The sequence below is a fragment of the Pipistrellus hanaki genome (genome assembly GCF_964339955.1).
Source record: "Pipistrellus hanaki genome assembly, chromosome: 15".
NCBI lineage: Eukaryota > Metazoa > Chordata > Mammalia > Chiroptera > Vespertilionidae > Pipistrellus > Pipistrellus hanaki.
This window is the reverse complement of record NC_140517.1, coordinates 47,866,790-47,886,374: the sequence shown is the minus strand read 5'-3', so window position 1 is coordinate 47,886,374 and position 19,585 is coordinate 47,866,790. Positions and strand designations below refer to the sequence as shown.

At 43.5% G+C, this 19,585-nt stretch overlaps 4 protein-coding genes and 1 long non-coding RNA gene across 7 annotated transcripts in view; 1 reads left to right on the top strand and 4 right to left on the bottom strand.

Moving 5' to 3' along the window:
- The window catches only part of LOC311633355 (uncharacterized protein), a 48,152-nt gene that overhangs the window by 4,978 nt on the left and 23,589 nt on the right, over window positions 1–19,585 (bottom strand). The gene's annotated exons all lie outside the window — the stretch shown is intronic.
- The window catches only part of LOC311633363 (uncharacterized protein), a 59,261-nt gene that overhangs the window by 17,984 nt on the left and 21,692 nt on the right, over window positions 1–19,585 (bottom strand). The window contains exon 4 of one of the 2 annotated variants that reach the window (XM_084905964.1): window positions 17,456–17,582. In XM_084905964.1, the coding sequence (XP_084762090.1) occupies window positions 17,456–17,582 (127 nt within the window). Of the gene's footprint in view, window positions 1–2,614; window positions 2,845–17,455; window positions 17,583–19,585 lie in introns of those variants that run through there. The other variant, XM_084905966.1, reaches the window with a different exon arrangement.
- The window catches only part of LOC311633357 (uncharacterized protein), a 64,198-nt gene that overhangs the window by 32,985 nt on the left and 11,628 nt on the right, over window positions 1–19,585 (bottom strand). The window contains exons 1-2 of one of the 2 annotated variants that reach the window (XM_084905955.1): window positions 18,438–18,809; window positions 990–1,116 (exon numbers count right to left, since the gene is read on the bottom strand). The exons of the other annotated variant lie outside the window; for it this stretch is intronic. Coding sequence (XP_084762081.1) covers window positions 990–1,116; window positions 18,438–18,470 — 160 coding nt within the window. The 5' untranslated portion in view covers window positions 18,471–18,809. Of the gene's footprint in view, window positions 1–989; window positions 1,117–18,437; window positions 18,810–19,585 lie in introns of those variants that run through there. 2 annotated transcript variants of the gene reach the window in all.
- On the top strand, window positions 6,482–9,569 carry LOC311633532. The gene is made up of 2 exons (XR_014796979.1): window positions 6,482–7,584; window positions 7,670–9,569. It is a non-coding gene; the product is annotated as an uncharacterized lncRNA (long non-coding RNA).
- On the bottom strand, window positions 8,497–14,896 carry LOC311633391 (uncharacterized protein). The gene is made up of 2 exons (XM_084906035.1): window positions 14,846–14,896; window positions 8,497–11,935 (listed from the first exon to the last, which is right to left on the bottom strand). The coding sequence occupies exon 2, from the start codon at window positions 11,910–11,912 to the stop codon at window positions 10,209–10,211; it is 1,704 nt and encodes a 567-aa protein (XP_084762161.1). The 5' UTR covers window positions 11,913–11,935; window positions 14,846–14,896; the 3' UTR covers window positions 8,497–10,208.

The window sequence follows — 19,585 nt, the reverse complement described above, 5'->3', positions numbered from 1 at the left end:
ATTATGGCAGATCTACAAAGGACAAATGAGATCACAGACAAGAGATCTATGTGAGTGACCTCAGCAAGATGGCAGGATCAGCGATGTGAGCATCTTCCCTCATCCCAGTGTAAGTAAATAGCGATCCATGACCAAAGCATCACACAGGAAATGAGAATAAGAGTACCATGAAAATGAACAGGATAACGGAACACATATTAAAAAGAATTGTATAAAAGGCATGTTAAAAAACAACAACAACTGGTTAAACAAAGATATTTAAAGATACCTACAATAAAAAAATAAAAAAATGGATCATAGATCCTTCCACAAGCCACTGTGATTTTGCTATCATTACCCCTAGTGGCCTCTTCTTCAAACAGTACTGGAAAATTTAGTGTTTATAAAACACTGAATGCCTTTGCACGTATGGCTTAGTTTATTGGAGCATCATCATGCGTACCAAAGGGTCCATGATTCAAACATGGTGGCACTAGACTTGCAGAACCCAACTTTGCAAATACATGGACTTTGTAGAAAAGCAGGTGTGAGGGAGGAATATCTGAGAAGCAGAATTAAGCACATGCAACAACATGTGTACCTGTATGTTATAAGCATTTAATATATAAAATATACAAGGTAGTGAAAAGAACGTTTCACAAAAAAATTGATATTAACCAGGATAAGGATGTAGAAACATTTCTTCACAAAAATAGGTACAAATGACCAACAGGAACACAGAAAATGCTTTCCTCCCTGAAAAAAAAAAGTAGAATCCCTCATGCTTCATGCAACACTATCAACCTCAAGCCCTTCCCTGTGAATTAGAGCTTCAGCAATAGAAAGTAGCAATAGATGCAGAGCAAACCTCCAAAGAACAGCAACCACCCAGGAAACTGGAAAATCAAGCAGAACCACAGTCTACAAGGGAGGATACAGCACATCCTGGGGGATGGGGCCTGGGAAATCCCAAAGCCAAGTCCAGGTCATTTTGAAAGTGAGGGTCTTACCCAGGGAAGATACAAGTTCAAAGGTCTCCAGCATCACATTCAGGTACAGCTGTCTCTGACCCTCATCAAGGAGGCGCCATTCTTTCCTGGAGAAGTACAGGGCAATGTCCTCCAAGGTCACTCCAACCTGTCAGAATGGAGACAATTGACACCAGAGTTATCTCTGAGAACCAGTAATTCTCCTGACAATCATTCCCCACCCTCAACCTCCTCCAGGACAAACCACACCCTAATGCCAGGGCAGACTGCTCTCTCATCACAATCCCATTACTCACTGGGATTGCCCTCAGCAGAGCAGCTGGGTTGGGTGGGAAGGACTGGGAGAGGGGAAGGTAGAGAGCAATGTGACTTTAGCTCTGGGCAATGCCTGCAGGGTCCTAGCCTTCCTGCCAAGCAATTCTAGTGCAGCCTCCTAGACCATGCCTCCAAGACAAAGCCAAGAGTGAGTTTCTGCTTCACATGTAAGTCCTCACACCAGGTCCAGGGAACAATCAGCTCGCACTTCCTCCAGACGTGCACACTGCAGGGTAATCTTTAACCTTGTGGACAAAAGGGGCCACATGCTGACTTGACAAGCTCAGGGGAGGCCTGCATGGCAGTTTTGCAAACTCAGAGACCTAATGGAACCAAAGGATGGTCTGACGTTAAACTTTAACTAAAGACAGTGATGGTGGGCAATTACATCCTATGCCGGTATCTTCATTGCCAAGGTCAAGCTTTTCCTTAACTGAGCCTATCTGTATTTTTGCATCTAAGATAACATACCCTTGAAATGTCTGGGTAACTTGTACCTTCTCTTTTTCTGGAGCCCCTGGGGCACAACCAAATGTGATGCGCTACAGGATAAATACCACAAATTCCTTCATTGTTATGTTGTTTCCACACCCACCTAAGTATGTGTCCATCATTTTACTTTTAACCCAATCCTTGGGCTTTCCTACCTCTTTACTTTTACCCCACCTCCTAAATCTATTACCAATTTATTTCATTTAACCCACCTATGTGCCTCCTTTGATTGCAATGTATAAATACAAATATAAACCGCCATTCTAGGGAGCCTCATCTCCACTGAGGTTCTGCTTCCCGACATATGTCGACAGTTTGGCTCAAATAAACTCACAAAAATTCCTTAAAAGATTAAATGTGGGTTTTTTTTGTTTGTTTGTTTGTTTTTTAAGTTAACAACCTCTTCCAATTTTCAATCCCCAGGTTCACTCCCTCAGCTCTGCCCCCTTCCTGCTCCAATGCCCCTGGGTCTCGCTGGACTCCCCCTGGGACTTGGCACATGGCATGTGGAGAAGCCTGTCTTCCAGCGGGTCCAGGACCACCCCAGGCCCCTGAGGGACCCCACAGCCGGGAAAGCCCCCATGAGGCTGTGAGTCCTCCCTGCAGCCTCTGATCTGCCCGCCAATCCTCACAGCCACACCCTCAGGGGAACCTCAGAGGCCGGGCACCCCTGTCCTCTCCGCCCCGCACTGGCTGTGTCCTCAGAAGCCACGGCCTCCTCCCTCCCCTCCGCCTTCCTCACGGTCCTCCCCGCGGACGGAGCTGCAGGAGGGACAGGCCCGCACCGGGCTGTGGGGTGCGGGGTGAGGAGGCGGAGGGCCCGGGGGACAGGAACTCACCTCAGCCCCGCGACTCAGCACCGGCTCCGCCATCGCGCTCGTAGTCCCAGAGGGGCCGGAGCAGAAGCCCCTGCAGGAATGGCGGGGCCTGTCCCGGCCCTGGCGGGGGTCCGGGCGGTGACTCCGAGCTCCAACCCCACGTGTGAGCGCTGAGCACCACGGGAGGCTCCGTCCATGGGCTGTGCGGCGGGAACACCGGTCTCCACTCCTGACCCGTCACGAGACTGAAACCGCCAAGACGACTGGGTCCCGCCCCACAGAAGCGGCCAAACGGAAATGCCTCCTCTGAGCCCCAATTGGCTGAGCCTGGTGGCATTCCATGCATGGCCTTGTGGGTAATGTAGTTTCCCCGCTTCAATGCCCGGTTCAGGTGTTTCTCAGTTGACTCTAGAACTGGACTAAAGGGTTTATAGCTCAAGATCACACCAAGTATACTCAGGGTCCTCTAGCGTCTTCAGGGGAGGTGATGTCTGGGCCGAGTTTGTTTGTTTCTCCTGAATCTGTGAGGCTGGTTTTGCATATCTTTCTTCAGTACCTGCTCTTCCTGAAGGGTAGGCACTGTTTCTTTATTCAAGCCTATAGCATGTGTCTCCTTCCAGCCAATTGTAGCTGGGGAGGCTGCTCAAGTCTCTACCTGCCTCCATTGAATCCATTATACAATGTTAATGTCACAAAACAGACACTCATAAGTAAGAGCATCTGCTTCTGATGCCATCCAAAATGTCAGCTCTGCCTGGGCTGCATTGTGGATAAGATGGCCAAGAAACATGTGAAAAAAAATGCTCAAATTGACTGATCATCAGAGAGATGCAAATTACAGCAACAGTTAAGTATCACCCCACCACTGTCAGAATGGCTATCATCAACAAATCAACAAAGGACAAGTGCAAAGGGAGGAATTTGGAAAAAAGGGAATCCTAGTACACTGCTGGTGGGGATGCAAACTGGTGCAGCCATTATGGAAATCAGTTTGGTCTTTTCACGAAAAAATTAATATGGGACTGCATTTGATCCAATGCTTCACTTCTATGAATATATCCTTGTCCCAAATAGATCCCAGGAAAAGTTCTGGGGCCTTCATCTCAGGTATCCCCCCCCCCCTTTTTTTTTTCCAAATATATACAATATATTTTATTTATTTTTCACAGAGAGGAAGAGAGAGGGATAGAGAGTTAGAAACATCAATGAGAGAGAATCATCGATCAGCTGCCTCTTGCACACCCCCTACTGGGGATGCGCCCGCAACCAAGGAACATGCCCTTACCGGAATCGAACCCGGGACCCTTCAGTCCCCAGGCCGACGCTCTATCCACTGAGCCAAACCGGTCCCGGCTCAGGTATCCCTTGATGTAATCTTTAATCATGCAGAAATTGGGACAAATAGTTGCTGATGGAGAGACAGAGATCCAGTTCAAATGACTGAGGTCTCCTGAGATTCAAACTGTACTGGAATCAAAGGGGGGGCAGACAAACAGCATCTCACCCTGAAAGAAGGTTCCCCAGGAGAAACCACTGCAGCTGAGAAATGATGGCATCCCCGAACACAGGGAGGCCCAGGGAAAGGGCTCTGAGATGTAAAGGGAACGGGAGGAAATGCATAAGTGTAACCATGGAAACAGGAGCTGCAGCTGAGCCACCCTGGTCCTCACCCTGTACCTGCTCCAGGGAGGGCTGCTCATCAGTGGTAGAGACTGTGTCTGATGCTGGAGAAAATAATGGTTACAATCCAGCCCCTTCAACCTGACACTTGTCTGTGGTGTCAACGTGTCAATATGGGGAGCTGACTTCATTTCTCTGATACTGATTTTTTTTCTCCCACCAGCAATTATATGAGTTTCCAATTTTCCAGGTTGTTGGGCGAATTAAGATAAAATGTTTAAATATCTAACTGGGAATCCTGGCAACTAGAACTCGTAAGGGAGTGTGCAGGAGGCAGCTGATCAATGTTTCTCTCTCATTTATGTTTCTAACTCTCTATCCTTCTCCCTTTCTCTCTGTGAAAAAATAATATATTTTAAGAAAAAAGAACTCAGCTTGTTACTTTTATTGATCTTGGAAGGCCACTGTAAGCGTCATCAACCATCTGCATGTCACATTGAGCCAACTGAGATTCAGGGAGCTTTAGCCAGTCTGCTGGGGATTCCCAGGTGGGCACACCACGATGAGACCTGAGTGCCCACAGCACCTGCCTCCCTGCAGCAGAGTCAGTGGCTTCTTATAGGTCCCATTTTTACTAAAATTAACCCAAAGACAACAGTGCTTGTGGGCATCTGGAGAATAGGAAATTTCTGGCCAAGGAATGTCTCTGCAGGAAGAGTCTGGAGGGCCAGGAGGAGAGAGAGAAAAAAAAAAACACATTAATAATGGGAGAGAATCAATGATGAGCTGCCTCCTGCTTTCCCCATACTAGGGGATCTACCCGGGGGCACAAGAATGTGCCCTGATTGGGAATGGAACTGTGAACTCCTGGATCATAGGTCCATGTGGAACCACTAATCCATTCTGGCTGTGCCATTTTTTAAAATATATATATTTTATTGATTTTTTTACAGAGAGGAAGAGAGAGGGATAGAGAGTTAGAAACATCGATGAGAGGGAATCATCCATCAGCTGCCTCTTATGGATGTGCCTGCAACTAAGGTACAGGCCCTTGACCGGAATCGAACCTGGGACCTTTCCGTCTGCGGGCCAACACTCTATCCACTCAGCCAAACTGTTTTTGGCTTCATTCAAGTTTCTAACTCTCTCTCCCTCTCCCCAGCTCCATGAAATCAATAAAAAATAATTTAAAAATGAACTAAAATATTTACTTATTTAAAATATATTTTATTGATTTTTTTACAAAGATGAAGGGAAAGTGATTAAGAACCAGAAACATCAATGAAAGAGAAACATTGACCATCTGCCCCCTGCACAACCCTTACCGGATATGTGCCTACAACCAATGTAAATGCCCCTGACCAGTATCGAACCTGGAACCTCCCTCTCGCTTTCTTTCTGAAATCAATAAAAAAATATTTTAAAAAAACGGGGGGAGGGGCAAAACCAGTTTGGCTCAATGGACAGATCATTGGCCTGAGGACTGAAGGATCCCGAGTTCCATTTTGGACAAGGGCATGTACCTTGGTTGCAGGCACATCCCCAGTAGGGGGCGTGCAAGAGGCAGCTGAATTATGACTCTCATAGATGTTTCTAAGTAAATCTCTCCATTCCTCTCTGTAAAAAATTTATAAAATATATTAAAAAAATAAAATCCTCATATTCTCTCTTTTAAAAAAAAAGGGGGGGGGAATAGAAGAAGTATATCATGTAAGGAAAATATCTTTTAAGTAAATTACATCTAGAAAATTTTTACTTTAGAAAATTAATTTTCATTTGCAATGCTAACAGAAGATACCCATGTAAAACATACATGGGGTCAAAACAAGCCAAAGGAAAATCCTTGGGCAAAAAAATGAAAAGGAATTGCCAGTAAAATTTATAGAAAAGACTGATTCATTTGCCTTTCAACATAATCATAATTGTTTGTCTCATTATCGGTTTTTATAAGAGTATTTCTAGCCGAGGCTGGTTTGGCTCAGTGGTAGAGCGTCGGCTTGCGGACTGAAGGGTCCCAGGTTCGATTCCAGTCAAAGGCATGTACCTTGGTTGCGGGCACATCCCCAGTGGGGGGTGTGCAGGAGGCAGCTGATCGATGACTCTCTCTCATTGATGTTTCTAACTATCTCTCTCCCTTCCTTTCTGTAATAAATCAATAAAATATATATACATATATATTTTAAAAAGAGTATTTCTAGTATCACATGATCTCATTCATTTGGGGAAATGATGAACAACATAGAGTGATGAACAAGAATAGACCTGGAGACAAGGTAGCATAGATTAGGCAGTGGGACCTCAGAGGGAAGGTAGGGTAGGGTGGGGATAAGGGGGAGAGATCAACCAGACTTGTGTGCATCCATATGAGCCTAACCAGAAGTCAGGGAAAAACGGTGGTGTATGGGCATGTGTGGGGAGGGGTTTGGGATGGGAACGGGGAGATGAGGAAAAATGTGTGATACCATAATCAACAAAGAAATTTTAAAAAATAAATGAAATAAAAAAAGAAAATTGCCTCTACAAATCAACAAAAGACCTGTGCTCAGTTTTCTTGAGATATTAATGTTTATTGCAGGTAACATATGTTAGATTCATTTTCTGGAAATAATAAGCAAACATCTATATATATATAAAGGTCAAGCAAAGCAAAGGTCCCAACCCCCCCACCAGCCTCATCACCCACAACTGCTGTCCATTCCTGGCCTGATCACACACAGGTGACCCAATCTCCCCATACCCTCCTTCTTTCTTTTTTTCAGTGCCTCCTTGAGCAAAGGCCAGGGCCATTTGGAAGCAAGTATTTGGATTTATCTTCTATAATTCAAACTTAGTAGCCTAGATCAGAGAACAGGGCCTGCCAGGGCAAGCAGTAAGCTTTGCTTCCTCAATCGCCAGGGGCAACCCAAGCCTCCTGCTTGCTCCATGGTCATTGACATCTTAGTTGGATTAATTTGCATACTCACTCTTATTGGCCTTGTGTGTTTAGTAGAGTTATGGTCAATTTCCACATTTCTTTATTAAAATGCACCCAATAACAATGGTGGTCGTGGGCATCGGAGAGTGAGAAGTGTCTGGCCTGGGAATGTCTCTGCAGGGAGAGGTTGGAGTTAAAAAGAATTGGAGAGAAAAAAAAAAAATCAATGCTGAGAGAGAATCATTTATCAGCTATCTCCTGTATGCTCCATACTCCGAATCCATCTGGGACACAGGCATCCTCCCTGATGAATGTAATTGTGAATTCCTAGTTTATATGTATAAACAAGAGGCTTAGTGAAAAAAATTCATGCACTCGGGGATCCCTTAGCCTGGGCTGTGCCTCCTGCAGTCCAGAAGCCCGCAGGGGATGTCTGACTCACAAAGGTAAATAACATGTATATCCATATAAACAATTAAACAGAGTCCTAACTGGTTTGGCTCAGTGAATAGAGACAATGCCTGTGGATTGAGGGGTTCCAGGTTCAATGTTGGTGAAGGGCATGTACCTTGGTTGTAGGCACGACCCCAGTGGGGGATGTGTAGGAGGCAGCTGATTGATGTTTCTCTCATTGATGTTTCTAACTCTCTATCCCTTTCCCTTCCTCTCTGCAAAAAATGAATAAAGTATATATTTAATAAAATAAAAGGAATTATACAGAAATGTCTGTACCTGTTTTATTAACAATAACAAAACATTAAAATGGACATGATGGTGATATATTCAAAAATATGACTATCCACTTGAGCCCTAGCCACTTTGGCTCTAAATAGAGCATAGGCCTGCAGACCAAAGGCTCCTGGGATCAATTCCAGTCAAAGGCAGATATCTTGGTTGAAGACTCCTTCCCATCCTGGGCCATAGTAACAGCTGTTGCAGGAGACAACCAATCGATGTTTCCTTTACATCAATATTTCTGTCTTTCCCTCTTTCTTCCTCTCTCCAACAAATTTAATGGAAAAATATCCTTGAGTGAAGTTTAACACCAACAAAAAGAATATGTATGAAAAAAAAAAAAGGATGAGCCGAAACCGGTTTGGCTCAGTGGATAGAGCATTGGACTTCGGACTGAACGGTCCCAGGTTTGATTCAGTCAAGGGCATGTACCTTGGTTGCAGGCATATCCCCATTGTGGGTTGTGCGGGAGGCGGCTGATCGATGTTTTTCTCTCATGGATGTTTCCAAGTTTCTATCCCTCTCCCTTCCTCTGTATAAATATCAATGAAATATATTAACAAATATGAGTTACAAATATATCTTTTAAATATCTCCAACAATTTATAAAATAATAATTAAAGCTGAGAAATACTTTGAAAAAGTCAAGTTCTTTATTAAGAACAGCAAACAGATTAAAAGCAGGTCATGAAGCGACTACACAGTCACAGATATGATCAGTATTGAGTGTAATGATGATTTGTTTCATGTACATGTCAAGATTTACGAAACACTGCACTTATACTTGCAATTTACTCATTTCAGCTGTTAAAAAAGTTTAAAGATAAAAGAAATATATGTACACATATTTTGGAACAGATTTGGCAACTCTATATTCAATTGACATACTTATTCCTTGTGAGCAAGTCTCATATCAGTGACAAAAATGTAAAAAACAATTAAGAACTTTCACCCAAACCCACTAGAATGCTTACTGGGTCACAAAAGCTATATCTCAGGTCAAAAGACACCCTTTCTTTTCCTCTTAGTTTTGCTGCCAGAGCACCAATGGCTCTGATGGGAAAATCTGAGAAGCAACAGGAAGCCACAAACCTCTTGATTATAATCAATGACAAAAACTGCTGCTGCACAGAATATAAACATGCAGGTAGTTTCTGAGATGTGTGTGCACAATACTCCTGTAGTCATTTCCTCAACTAAATTTCTGTTTGCAGGCTTAGATGAAGACAATTCCAAACAACAATTAGGTCAGTGTTTCTGCAGTGAAAGGGTTTCTCCTCACTGTCATGGTACTCCAACCTGTGACCATCACCCATGGAATTGAAGGCATTAGGGCAAATGGCCCTCTGAAAGACCTGGGCAGGAGGTTTCCCTCAAATGTCTTAGCATCCCCCGAAAACAAGAAAAAAATTCACACAGCTCCCAGACATACTTGAGATTCTCACAGCTACCCCCTCTTTGGAATGATGTCTATGTCTCATAGCATCCCTCTTCACATGAGGACTAGAGTCCACAGTGTTTCCTAGGTAAATAATGGAAAGCAATGTAAATTTGGCAAAAAGTACTAAATTAGCTCAAATTACTACACCATAGTCTACCCTCAAGGACAAAAGTTCTGGAGACCACATAAAAGTTTTTCATATCACCATACTTGGAGAGCCCAGGTCTCCTTACAGACTAACACACACAGTAAATAGAACACCAAAATTAAACAAGTGTTAGTTAGGAAAAGGCCTTCATTATTTTGCAAAGAAAGAGACCTGAGACTGACAGTTGATGACTTAGGCACTCAATAAATTCATCACTGGCATCTAGGGAGAGTGTGTTCCTGAAAATGGCAGAAACTGTTGTAGCAGTAACTCTACAACATTGTGTTTACTGGGGCCAACAGGAATCAGTCCTTTGTGGCAACTCATGACAGGGAAACAAGTAAGAACTAAGGACTCGGGTATTCCTAATTTTCTTCAACTAATTAGGCAACAGAGTTAGCTTCACTAGGCACATGAGGATGGTGATTGATGCCAACTGTGGGACCTGATAGGTGATTCAGGTGAAATATATTCAGCAACAGAAATATGCAGTGACATAGATCTGAAAGGACATCTCTGTATGATACAAAGGGCAACATAATTACTTTGTGTTCCAACATAAGCAAACACACACAACAGCAAACACACACTACATAATATGGGTCAGCAATGTATGAGATACCATTCAGAAAAATAAGGATTCACAAATTTTGTGAAGTTCTAAGAAACTACATTTCCTACAAATATAAGAAATTTCTCACATCTGCACTCTTATGTGGAGAGTGAATTTAGAAATGTGCCTGCTATATTCCTCACATTAATTGCACTCATAATGGCTTTCTCCAGTGTGAACTCTCTGATGATACTGGAGACCACTCCTCCATGTAAAAGATTTCCCACATTCACTGCATTTATAAGGCTTTTCTCCTGTATGTACTCTCCCATGGCTACGAAGGTGACTGCGAGTGGTAAAAGATTTCTCACACTCACTGCACTGATAAGGCTTTTCTCCCGTGTGAACTCTCTGATGTTTACAAAGGTTGGTATTAGAGGTGAAACTTTTACCACATTCACTGCATTGATAAGGCTTTTCTCCTGTGTGAACTCTCTGATGATACTGATAACCATTGCTAGTTGTAAAAGACTTTCCACATTCAGTGCATTGATACGGATTTTCTCCAGTGTGAACTCTCTGATGACGACGAAGAGGAGTCCTCCATTTAAAAGATTTCCCACAGTCACTGCATTTATAAGGCTTTTCTCCTCTATGAACTCTCTGATGACTACGAAGGTTAGTGCTAGTGGCAAAAGATTTCCCACATTCACTGCATTGATAAGGCTTTTCTCCTGTGTGAATTCTCTGATGATATTTAAATCCAGGGCTACTTGTAAAAGACTTTCCACATTCAGTGCATTTATATGGATTTTCTCCAGTGTGAACTCTTTCATGATTATGCAGGTGAGAGTTAGTTGTAAAAGCTTTTCTAAATTCACTGCACTGGTAGGGCCGTTCTCCAATGTGAACTCTCTGATGACAATGAAGTTCAGTGCTAGTAATAAAAAACTTTCCGCATTCACTGCAGTGATAAGGCCTTTCTCCAGTGTGCACTCTCTGATGATAAGAATCTTTAGTGCTTCTAGTGGAAGCGTTTCCGAATTTACTACGTTTAGAAGGCTTTTCTCCAGTGTGACCTCTCTCATGACAAAGAAGGTTGTTGTTATCAGTAAAGTATTTCCCATACTCATTGTACTCATTAGCCCGTTTCACTGTGTGAACTCTCTGATCATAATGGAGGGCACTGCTACTGGCAAAAGCTGATCCACATTCACTGCTTACATAAGGCCTTTCTCCAGTGGGCAAAGTTTCATAATCACCTAGGCTGTGACTACAGCTAAAAGCTCTCCCATATTCACTGCATTGATAAGGTCTCTCTTCTGTGTGATCTCGCTGTGGATCACGAAAGCTAGAAAATTTGGTTAAATATTTTCCACATTCAGAGCTCACAAAACACTGACTTCCTGCATGGACATCCTTTTCCGGAATAAAATTCCTGTCTTCCTCACATTCTTTTCTGGTGTAATAATTGTTTCTCCTTTGAAACATCATCTCACACTTTGAAACAGCACTTGGACTGTCCCTGGACACAGTAGCCTTTAGGTGGAGATGTCCGGACCCAGTAAGGACACCATGCCCAACATTGCTGCATGTGAAATGATTCTGGGACACATTGAAATTGTAGCTGTTTGCACGTGAGGTCCTGTCCACACCGCTAATGAAAGTCTTCTCTCTCACATGCTGCTCTTCATCATTTACACTGAAGAAAAATCGGTTTGTACATGCCCTGCACCTCAAGAGTATCTGTTCATATTCTGTTCCCTGCAGCTCAGTCAAATGGAAAATGTTTCCAAAGACTAACCCACAACCCTCACAGGGGTGGCTCTTCTGGGAAGACAAGGCTACCTTTGGATTCCCTGCCTGTGACATTCTTACAGAAACGTTCTCTTTAGTGGGTGCCTCCATAGTCTCTGCTCCACAGCAGCAACCTGAACAAAAGGAAACACTGGTGAGGTACATGTTGATATTATGAAAACAGAATATCTTCACCACAAATGTTTATGTGTCATAACTAGGCCTGGTTGCAAGACAAATGAGGTATACTCTGAGGAGATACATAATGTGGCCTCACAAGTCCATCAATGATGAAAAGCTCACGGAGAAAGGACAGAACCACAGGATGGGACACAAAGAAGAGAGGGAGGCTCTACTCTGTTTTTGCACAGTTTCCTTTAGTACCTTACATGCTGGCCATATGAGTCTCTGTAGAATTATTTAAATCTGCTGAAGATATAAAAGTTAATTGGGAGAGAAACCAAGATGGAGGCATAGGTGAGCAACTAATCTGCCGCCTGGCACAACAATTTCAAAAGTATAACTAAAGGACAATACGTCTAACACTCAAAACCACCTGAAAGCTGGCTGAAAGAGAAAGGAGCACAAGTGCTGAAAAGCTGAAAAGCCTAGAGGTGAGCACAGCAATCATTGTTTACTGCACTGGAGAGTGGAGACTTGGAAACACTGAAAGGCAGAGATGGCTGATGGCAGCCATTGCTGTTTGCCATGCCCCAGCCAAGTGAAGTCGTGAGATCCTGCCCTGCCCTGATGCCCGGCCCCATACATTCTACAAACCCGCCCAGGCTCTACACAGCTGCTTTTCCACAAGCAGTGAAAATGCCAAGAAAAGGAAGGAAATCTCAAACAAAAGACATGGAGGAGAACAAAAGACTGGATATAGAGGTCAAAGCCACGGTTATAAGGTTTTTCAAGACTTTCCTAGAAAAGGCCAATAAATTTAATGAGACCCTCGAGGGATGTAAAAGAAATTAAACCAACTAGAAATTAAACATACACTGATTGAAATAAAAAATAAAAAAATAAAAAATAAAATTAAACATACACTGATTGAAATAAAAATTAAACATACACTGATTGAAATAAAAAATATTCTTCTGATCTGCTGTTGGAGACCTAACAGCAGATCAGAAGAACGCAAGAATCAAGTCAAACATTTGGAATATAAAGAAACAAAGGACTCTCTTCAGAGAAGCAAGAAGAGAAGAGAATCCAGAAAGTTGAAGATAGTGTAAGAAGCCTCTGGGACAACTTCAAGCGAACCTACATCAGAATTATGGGAGTGCCAGAAGAGACAGAGCAAGACACTGAAAACCTATTTGAAGAAATAATGACTGAAAACTTCCCCCATCTGGTGAAAGAAATAGACTTACAAGTCCAGGAAGCACACAGAACCCCAAATAAAAGGAATCTAAAGAGGACCACACCAAGACACATCATAATTAAAATTCCAAGAGCAAAAGACAAAGAGAGAATCTTACAAGCAGCAAGAGAAAAACAGTTAGTTACCTACAAGGGAGCACCCATAAGTTTATCAGCTGATTTCTCAAAAGAATATATGCAGGCCAGACGGGAGTGGCAAGAAATATTCTAAGAGTGGCAAGAACCTATAACCAAGATTACTCTACCCAGCAAAGTTATCATTCAGAATTGAAAGGCAGATAAAAAGCTTCACGGATCAGAAAAAGCTAAAGGAGTAGATCACCACCAAACCAGTATTATATGAAATGCTAAAAGGTGTTCTTTAAAAAGAGGAAAAAGAAGAAAAAAGTAAAGATAAAAATTATGAACAACAAATACATATCTATCAACAAGTGAATCTAAAAGTCAAGTGAATTAATAATCTGAGGAACAGAATCAACTGGTGAATATAATAGAATCAGGGGCACAGAATGGGAGAGGATTGATAATTCTCAGGGGGAAAGGGGTGTCTCTGTGTGCGGTATGGGAAGAGACTAAACAAAAATCATATACCTATGGATGAGGACAGTGGGGGTGGGGTTGGGGTAAGGGCAGAGGGTGGAGTGGGGACAAGGTGGGGACAAGGTGGGAGGAAGTAGAAACAATTATAATAATATGAACAATATTTATTTCACAAAAAAAAAGTTAATTGTACAGAGCACAGGATGTTCAATGTCAATATAATAACACATGTGCACTCCAAGGTTCTGCAGGTATGGACCAACATTGGAGTGCAGTAAAGAGCGACCTGTGAAAGAGGCAGAGGTGTAAAGTGCAGAGTGGTTAATGTTATACGTTAGGTGGGAAACCAAGTAGAAATGATCACTATTAGAACTGAAAAGTAGGCAAAGTATCAACATAAGCACAAACAAGCATAACTGGGTGAGGACTGTAACCCAACACTGGATTCCTACCTATAAATATAACAAAGGCCAGCCGAGAATTCCTCCCAAATGACCCTTCACCAAGGCAAGATTGACTGTGGGTCCACTGTGTCATTCATAAAGTCGTGTTTCTTCTGTGATGCACAAATGTTTCTATCTAAATCCCCTTAGAGCCAATGCATGGATAAATGATGGAAATCTTCAAAGAAAAACAGAAAAGATGGATGGCCAACACTGTGGTAGAACAGAAAAGGAGAAACGAGAGCACAGACAAAAGACCTATCTGTGTGACACCAGAAGATGGCAGGATCAGAGATATGAGCATCTTTCCCTACCACACTGTAAGTAGACAGGTAGCCATAAATAAGAATCACATAAGAAATGGGAGTAAGAGTACCTTGAAGACAAACAGTATTACACACACAAATAAAGGAGAACGCTACAGAAAGGATGACTAGAAAAGACTTGGTGAATAAAAATATCTGAAAATACGTACAGTCAAAAACAAGGGTCAGAATTACCTCCAAGAGCCCTTGTGCTTCTGCTATCATTGACTATAGTGGACTGTTCTTGAAAAAAGATTGGAAATTTTTGTGTTTAAAGACCACAGAATGGGCCGAGGCTGGTTTAGCTCAATGGGTAGAGCGTCGGTCTGCGGACTAAAAGTTCCCGGATTCGATTCCGGTCAAGGGGATGTACCTTGGTTGCAGGTGCATCCCCAGTAGGGGGTGTGCAAGAGGCAGCTGATCGATGATTCTCACTCATTGATGTTTCTAACTCTCCCTCTCTTCCTCTCTGTAAAAAATCAATAAAATATATTTAAAAAATAATAATAAAAATAAAGACCTCAGAATGGCTTTTCTAGTATGTCTCAGTGGGTAGAGCATCGACTTGTGGACTCAAGGGTCCCAGGTTTGATCCCGGTCAAGGGCATGTGCCTTGGTTGCAGGCACATCCCCCCCCAGTGGGGGGTGTGCAGGAGGCAGCTAATCAATGATTCTCTCCTATCGATGTTTCGAACTCTCTATCCCTCTTTGTTCCTCTCCGTAAAAAAAAAAATCAATAAAAAATTTTTAAAAAGCATATGTATATAAAAAAAAATATGTTTACCCTTAACTGGTTTGGGTCAATGGATAGAGCATTGACCTGTAGACTCAAGGGTCTCAGGTTCAATTCAGGCCAAGAGCAGTTACACTGCTTGCAGGCACATCCCCAGTAGAGAGTGTGCAGGAGACAGCTATCAATGTTTCTGTCTCATCAATGTTTCTACGTCTCTGTCCCTCTCCCTTTTTCTCTGTAAAAAAAAAAAAAAAAGATGAATAAGAAATATTTAAAAAAAAAAAAAAAGTATGGTGAAAATATCTATAGTACACAATACAATCTACAGATTAAATGCAATCCTAAAAAAAATTCATATGGCATTTCACAAGGAAATGAAAAGAGAATCTTGACATGTATGAAATTAATAAAATCAAATAGCAAAAGAAATTTTGCTGAAATCTGTTAGGCTCAATGGATAGAGCGTTGGTCAGTGGACTGAAAGGTCCCAGGTTGATTCTGGTCAAGGGCATTTAAATTGGTTGCGGGCACATCCCCAGTGGGGGGTGTGCAGGAGGCAACTGGTCGATGTTTCTCTCTCATCGACATTTCTAGCTCTCTATCTCTCTCCCTTCCTCCTCTCTGTAAAATATCAATAAAATATATTTTTTTTAAAATCAATGCTTCCATGAAAAACAAGAATACTGTATACCGCTGATAAAATTTAACTCAATCTACATTAAATGCCTGTGCTAAAACGTAAAACTCCTCAGGTCAACTTGAGAAAAAGTTTTGGAGATTTGTTATGGACAAGACATTTTGTTTAAAATAAATAAATAAATAAATAATAATAATAATAAAAAAATATATATATGTATGTATGTATGTATATGTATATATATATATGTATGTATGTGTATATATATATATATATATATATATATATATATATATAGAAAGGGATAACGAGGGTGAGTTAGAAACATCTATGCAAGAGAAAGAGAAACATGGGCCAGCTGCCTCCTGCACACCCCATACTGGGAATGTGCCCACAAACAAGAATGTCCTTGATTGGAATTAAACCTGGGACCCTTGACTTCACAGGCTGAGGCTCAATCCACTGAGCCAAACCGGTTAGGGCTCAGACACGATTTTCTGAATGTGATATCAAAAACCAGACAAAATAGAGAAAACAAATAGCCCAGATTGCAACAAATAAAGAAAAACACCTTCCCAGCACAACTGCAATAAACAAAATGAAAGGAAAGGAAATCTAGAGGATGGAAGAAAATACATGCAAATCATATGACGAATAGCTTGGAGATGCTGTGGATTCAGTTCTGATCAGCACAATAAAGAGAATACTGAGATATAGACAGAAATTAACCCAAATATTTGGAGTTCCCACAGAATAAGAAAGGTATGTTTATACTATACTGCAGGCTAATAACAATGCAATGACTGAAAAGCAAACTCTATAGAGTTTCATTAAAAACACGTTATTGCAAAGCACTAGTAACAACCATCTGAGCTTCTCATAAACATAGTGGCATTAGACCTGCGGAACGCAGGGTTGCCAAAACATGGACTTTGTAGAAAAGCGGGTGCTGGAGAACAATACCTGCAAAGGACAATTAAGCACATGCAACAATATGTGTTCCTGTAGATGAGTGTTTTCCAAAGTGTGGTACGCGTACCCTCAGGTGTTACAGGAAGAGTTTGGTGGAGATATGCACTGCACCGAGCTTAGCTGCGCCTAATTCTACGTTCTCATGAGTACAAGGGGTACTCAGCTTTACGAAAATTATAGAAGGGGTACACATATGTCAAAAGTTTGGAAAACACTGCTGTAGATTATAACAATTAATATATAAAATATACAAGGTAGGCAAAAGAATCTTTAACCAAAATATACTTACTAATCAGAACAAGGATTTAGAGACAATTATTCAAAAACTATATACAAATGACCAACAGGAATATAGAAAATGCTTTCCTCACTGATCAAGGTGTAATCCTTCAGGCTTCCTGAAACACTACCAACCACAAGTCCTTCCCTGTGAACTTAGTCCAGCTGGGAGAATTGGGACTTCAGGAATAGAAGGGAGCAGTGGAAACAGACCAACCCTCCCCAGGACAGCAACTACCCAGGAAACTGGATCAGACAAGCAGAACCACAGTCTACATGGGAGGACACAGCACACCCTGGGGGATGGGGCCTGAAAAATTGCAAAGCCAAGACCAGGTCACTGGTGACAATGAGGGTCTTACCCAGCGAGGATACAAGTTCAAAGTTCTCCAGCATCACATTCAGGTACAGCTGCCTCTGACCCTCATCAAGTAGGCTCCATTCCTCACTGGAGAAGTACAGGGCAATGTCCTCAAAGGTCACGCCAACCTGTTAGAAGTAAGAGAATTGACACCAGAGCTGTCTCTCTGAGAACCCTCACTCCTCCTTACACTGCTTCCCCCGTCAACCTACCAGGTTAGTGTGGACTTCAGGCCCTAATGTCAGTGCAGGCTGCTCTCTCATCACAGTCCCATTACTCACTGGGATTGCCCTCAGCAGAGCAGCAGGTTTGGGTGGGAAGGTTTGGGAGAGGGGAGGGTAGAGAGCAATAACATTTAAGCTCTGGGGATGACTCACAGGCCAAAGCCTTCCTGCCATGCAATTCCACTGCAGTCTCCTAGATCATGCCTCCAAGACAAGACAAGAGTGGGTTTACGCTTCAGTTTTAAGTCCCCACACCAGGTCCCGGGGACCATCAGCTCACACTTCCTCCGGGTGTGCACTCACTGGGTAATCCTTATCCCCTTCCCATCTTCAGTCCCAGGTTCACTCCCTCAGCTCTGCCCCCTTCCTGCTCCAATGCCACTGATCTCTCTGGATTCACCCATGAACTTGGCATATGACATGTAGAAAAGCTTGACTTCTAGGCTGATCCAGGACCACCCCAGGCCCCTGAGGGACACCCACAGCCGGGAAAGCCCCCATGAGGCTGTGATGTCCTTCCTGCAGCCTCTGATCTGCCCGCCGATCCTCACAGCCACACCCTCAGGGGAACCTCAGAGGCCCGTCACCCCGGTCCTCTCCGCCCCGCACTGGCTGTGTCCTCAGAAGCCACCGCGCTCCTCCCTCCCCTCCGCCTTCCTCACGGTCCTCCCCGCGGACGGAGCTGCAGGAGGGACAGGCCCGCACCGGGCTGTGGGGTGCGGGGTGAGGAGGTGGGGGGCCTGGGGGACAGGAACTCACCTCAGCGAAGCCCCTCAGCGCGGGCGCCGCCATCGAGCTCTGTGGGCCGCGGGGGGCGGGAGCGGCGGGAGCGGAAGCCGCGGCAGGAATGGCGGGGCCTGTCCCGGCCCTGGCGGGGGTCCGGGCGGTGACTCCGAGCTTGAATCCCACGTGTGAGCGGTGAGCACCACGGGAGGCTCCGATCACAGGTTGTGCAGCGGGGAACACAACTCTCCACCTTCTCCACGGGACGCTGTGACTGGGGAAACCAGGCCGCCTCAGACAAAAAGCTGAGAACGGAATCTTTCCTCAGGAGGACTACTGGTCCCGCCCTACGTAAGCGGATAAACAGAAATGCCTTCTCGGAGATCCAATTGGCTGACCCTGCTGTCATTCCACGCGTAGCCTTCTGGGTAACGTAGTTCCTAAGCTACAAAGCCAGGATTCCATTATGAGGGTGGCTTAAGGTGCAGAAAGCCCAAGAACACACTAAGTAAAGGAAGTGTCCTCTAGAGTAGGGGTGTCGAACTCAATCAGAGAAGGGGCCAAAATCTAAAATCCAGCCTAAATCGCGGGCCGAATGGTTTACTGAACAGTCATAAACTGACAATGTCATAAACTGACAGCGGAGTGCAGTGATGACAGCGCGATGCGGGCCACATTGCAAGGCCTGGCGGGCTGGATTTGGCCCGCGGGCCTTGTGTTTGACACATGTGCTCTAGAGCCTTCAGGGGAGGTGATGTCTGGGGCAAGTTTGTTTCTCCTGCACCTGGTGGCTTCCTTTAGCTGTAGGTTTTGGATATCTTTCTTTAAGACCTGCTCATCCTGAATGACGGGCACTGTTTTCTTCATTCAGAACCTTTGGCAGATGTTTCCTTCGGACCAAATGTAGCTTGCAGAGATTGCTCAACTGTCTAACTCCTGCTTAAATCTATCTAACCTGGACCCACTGAATTCATTGTACAAAGTTAATGTCACCGAACAGACACTGATACTTAACACTCTGCTACTGATGCGATCCAAAGGGTCAGCCCTGACTGGGCTGCAGTGTGGAGATGATAATCAAGAGGCATGTGAAAAAATGCTCAAAGTGACTGATCATCAGAGAGATGTAAGTTAAAGCAACAATTAGGTATTACCCCACCACTGTCAGAATGACTGCCATCAGC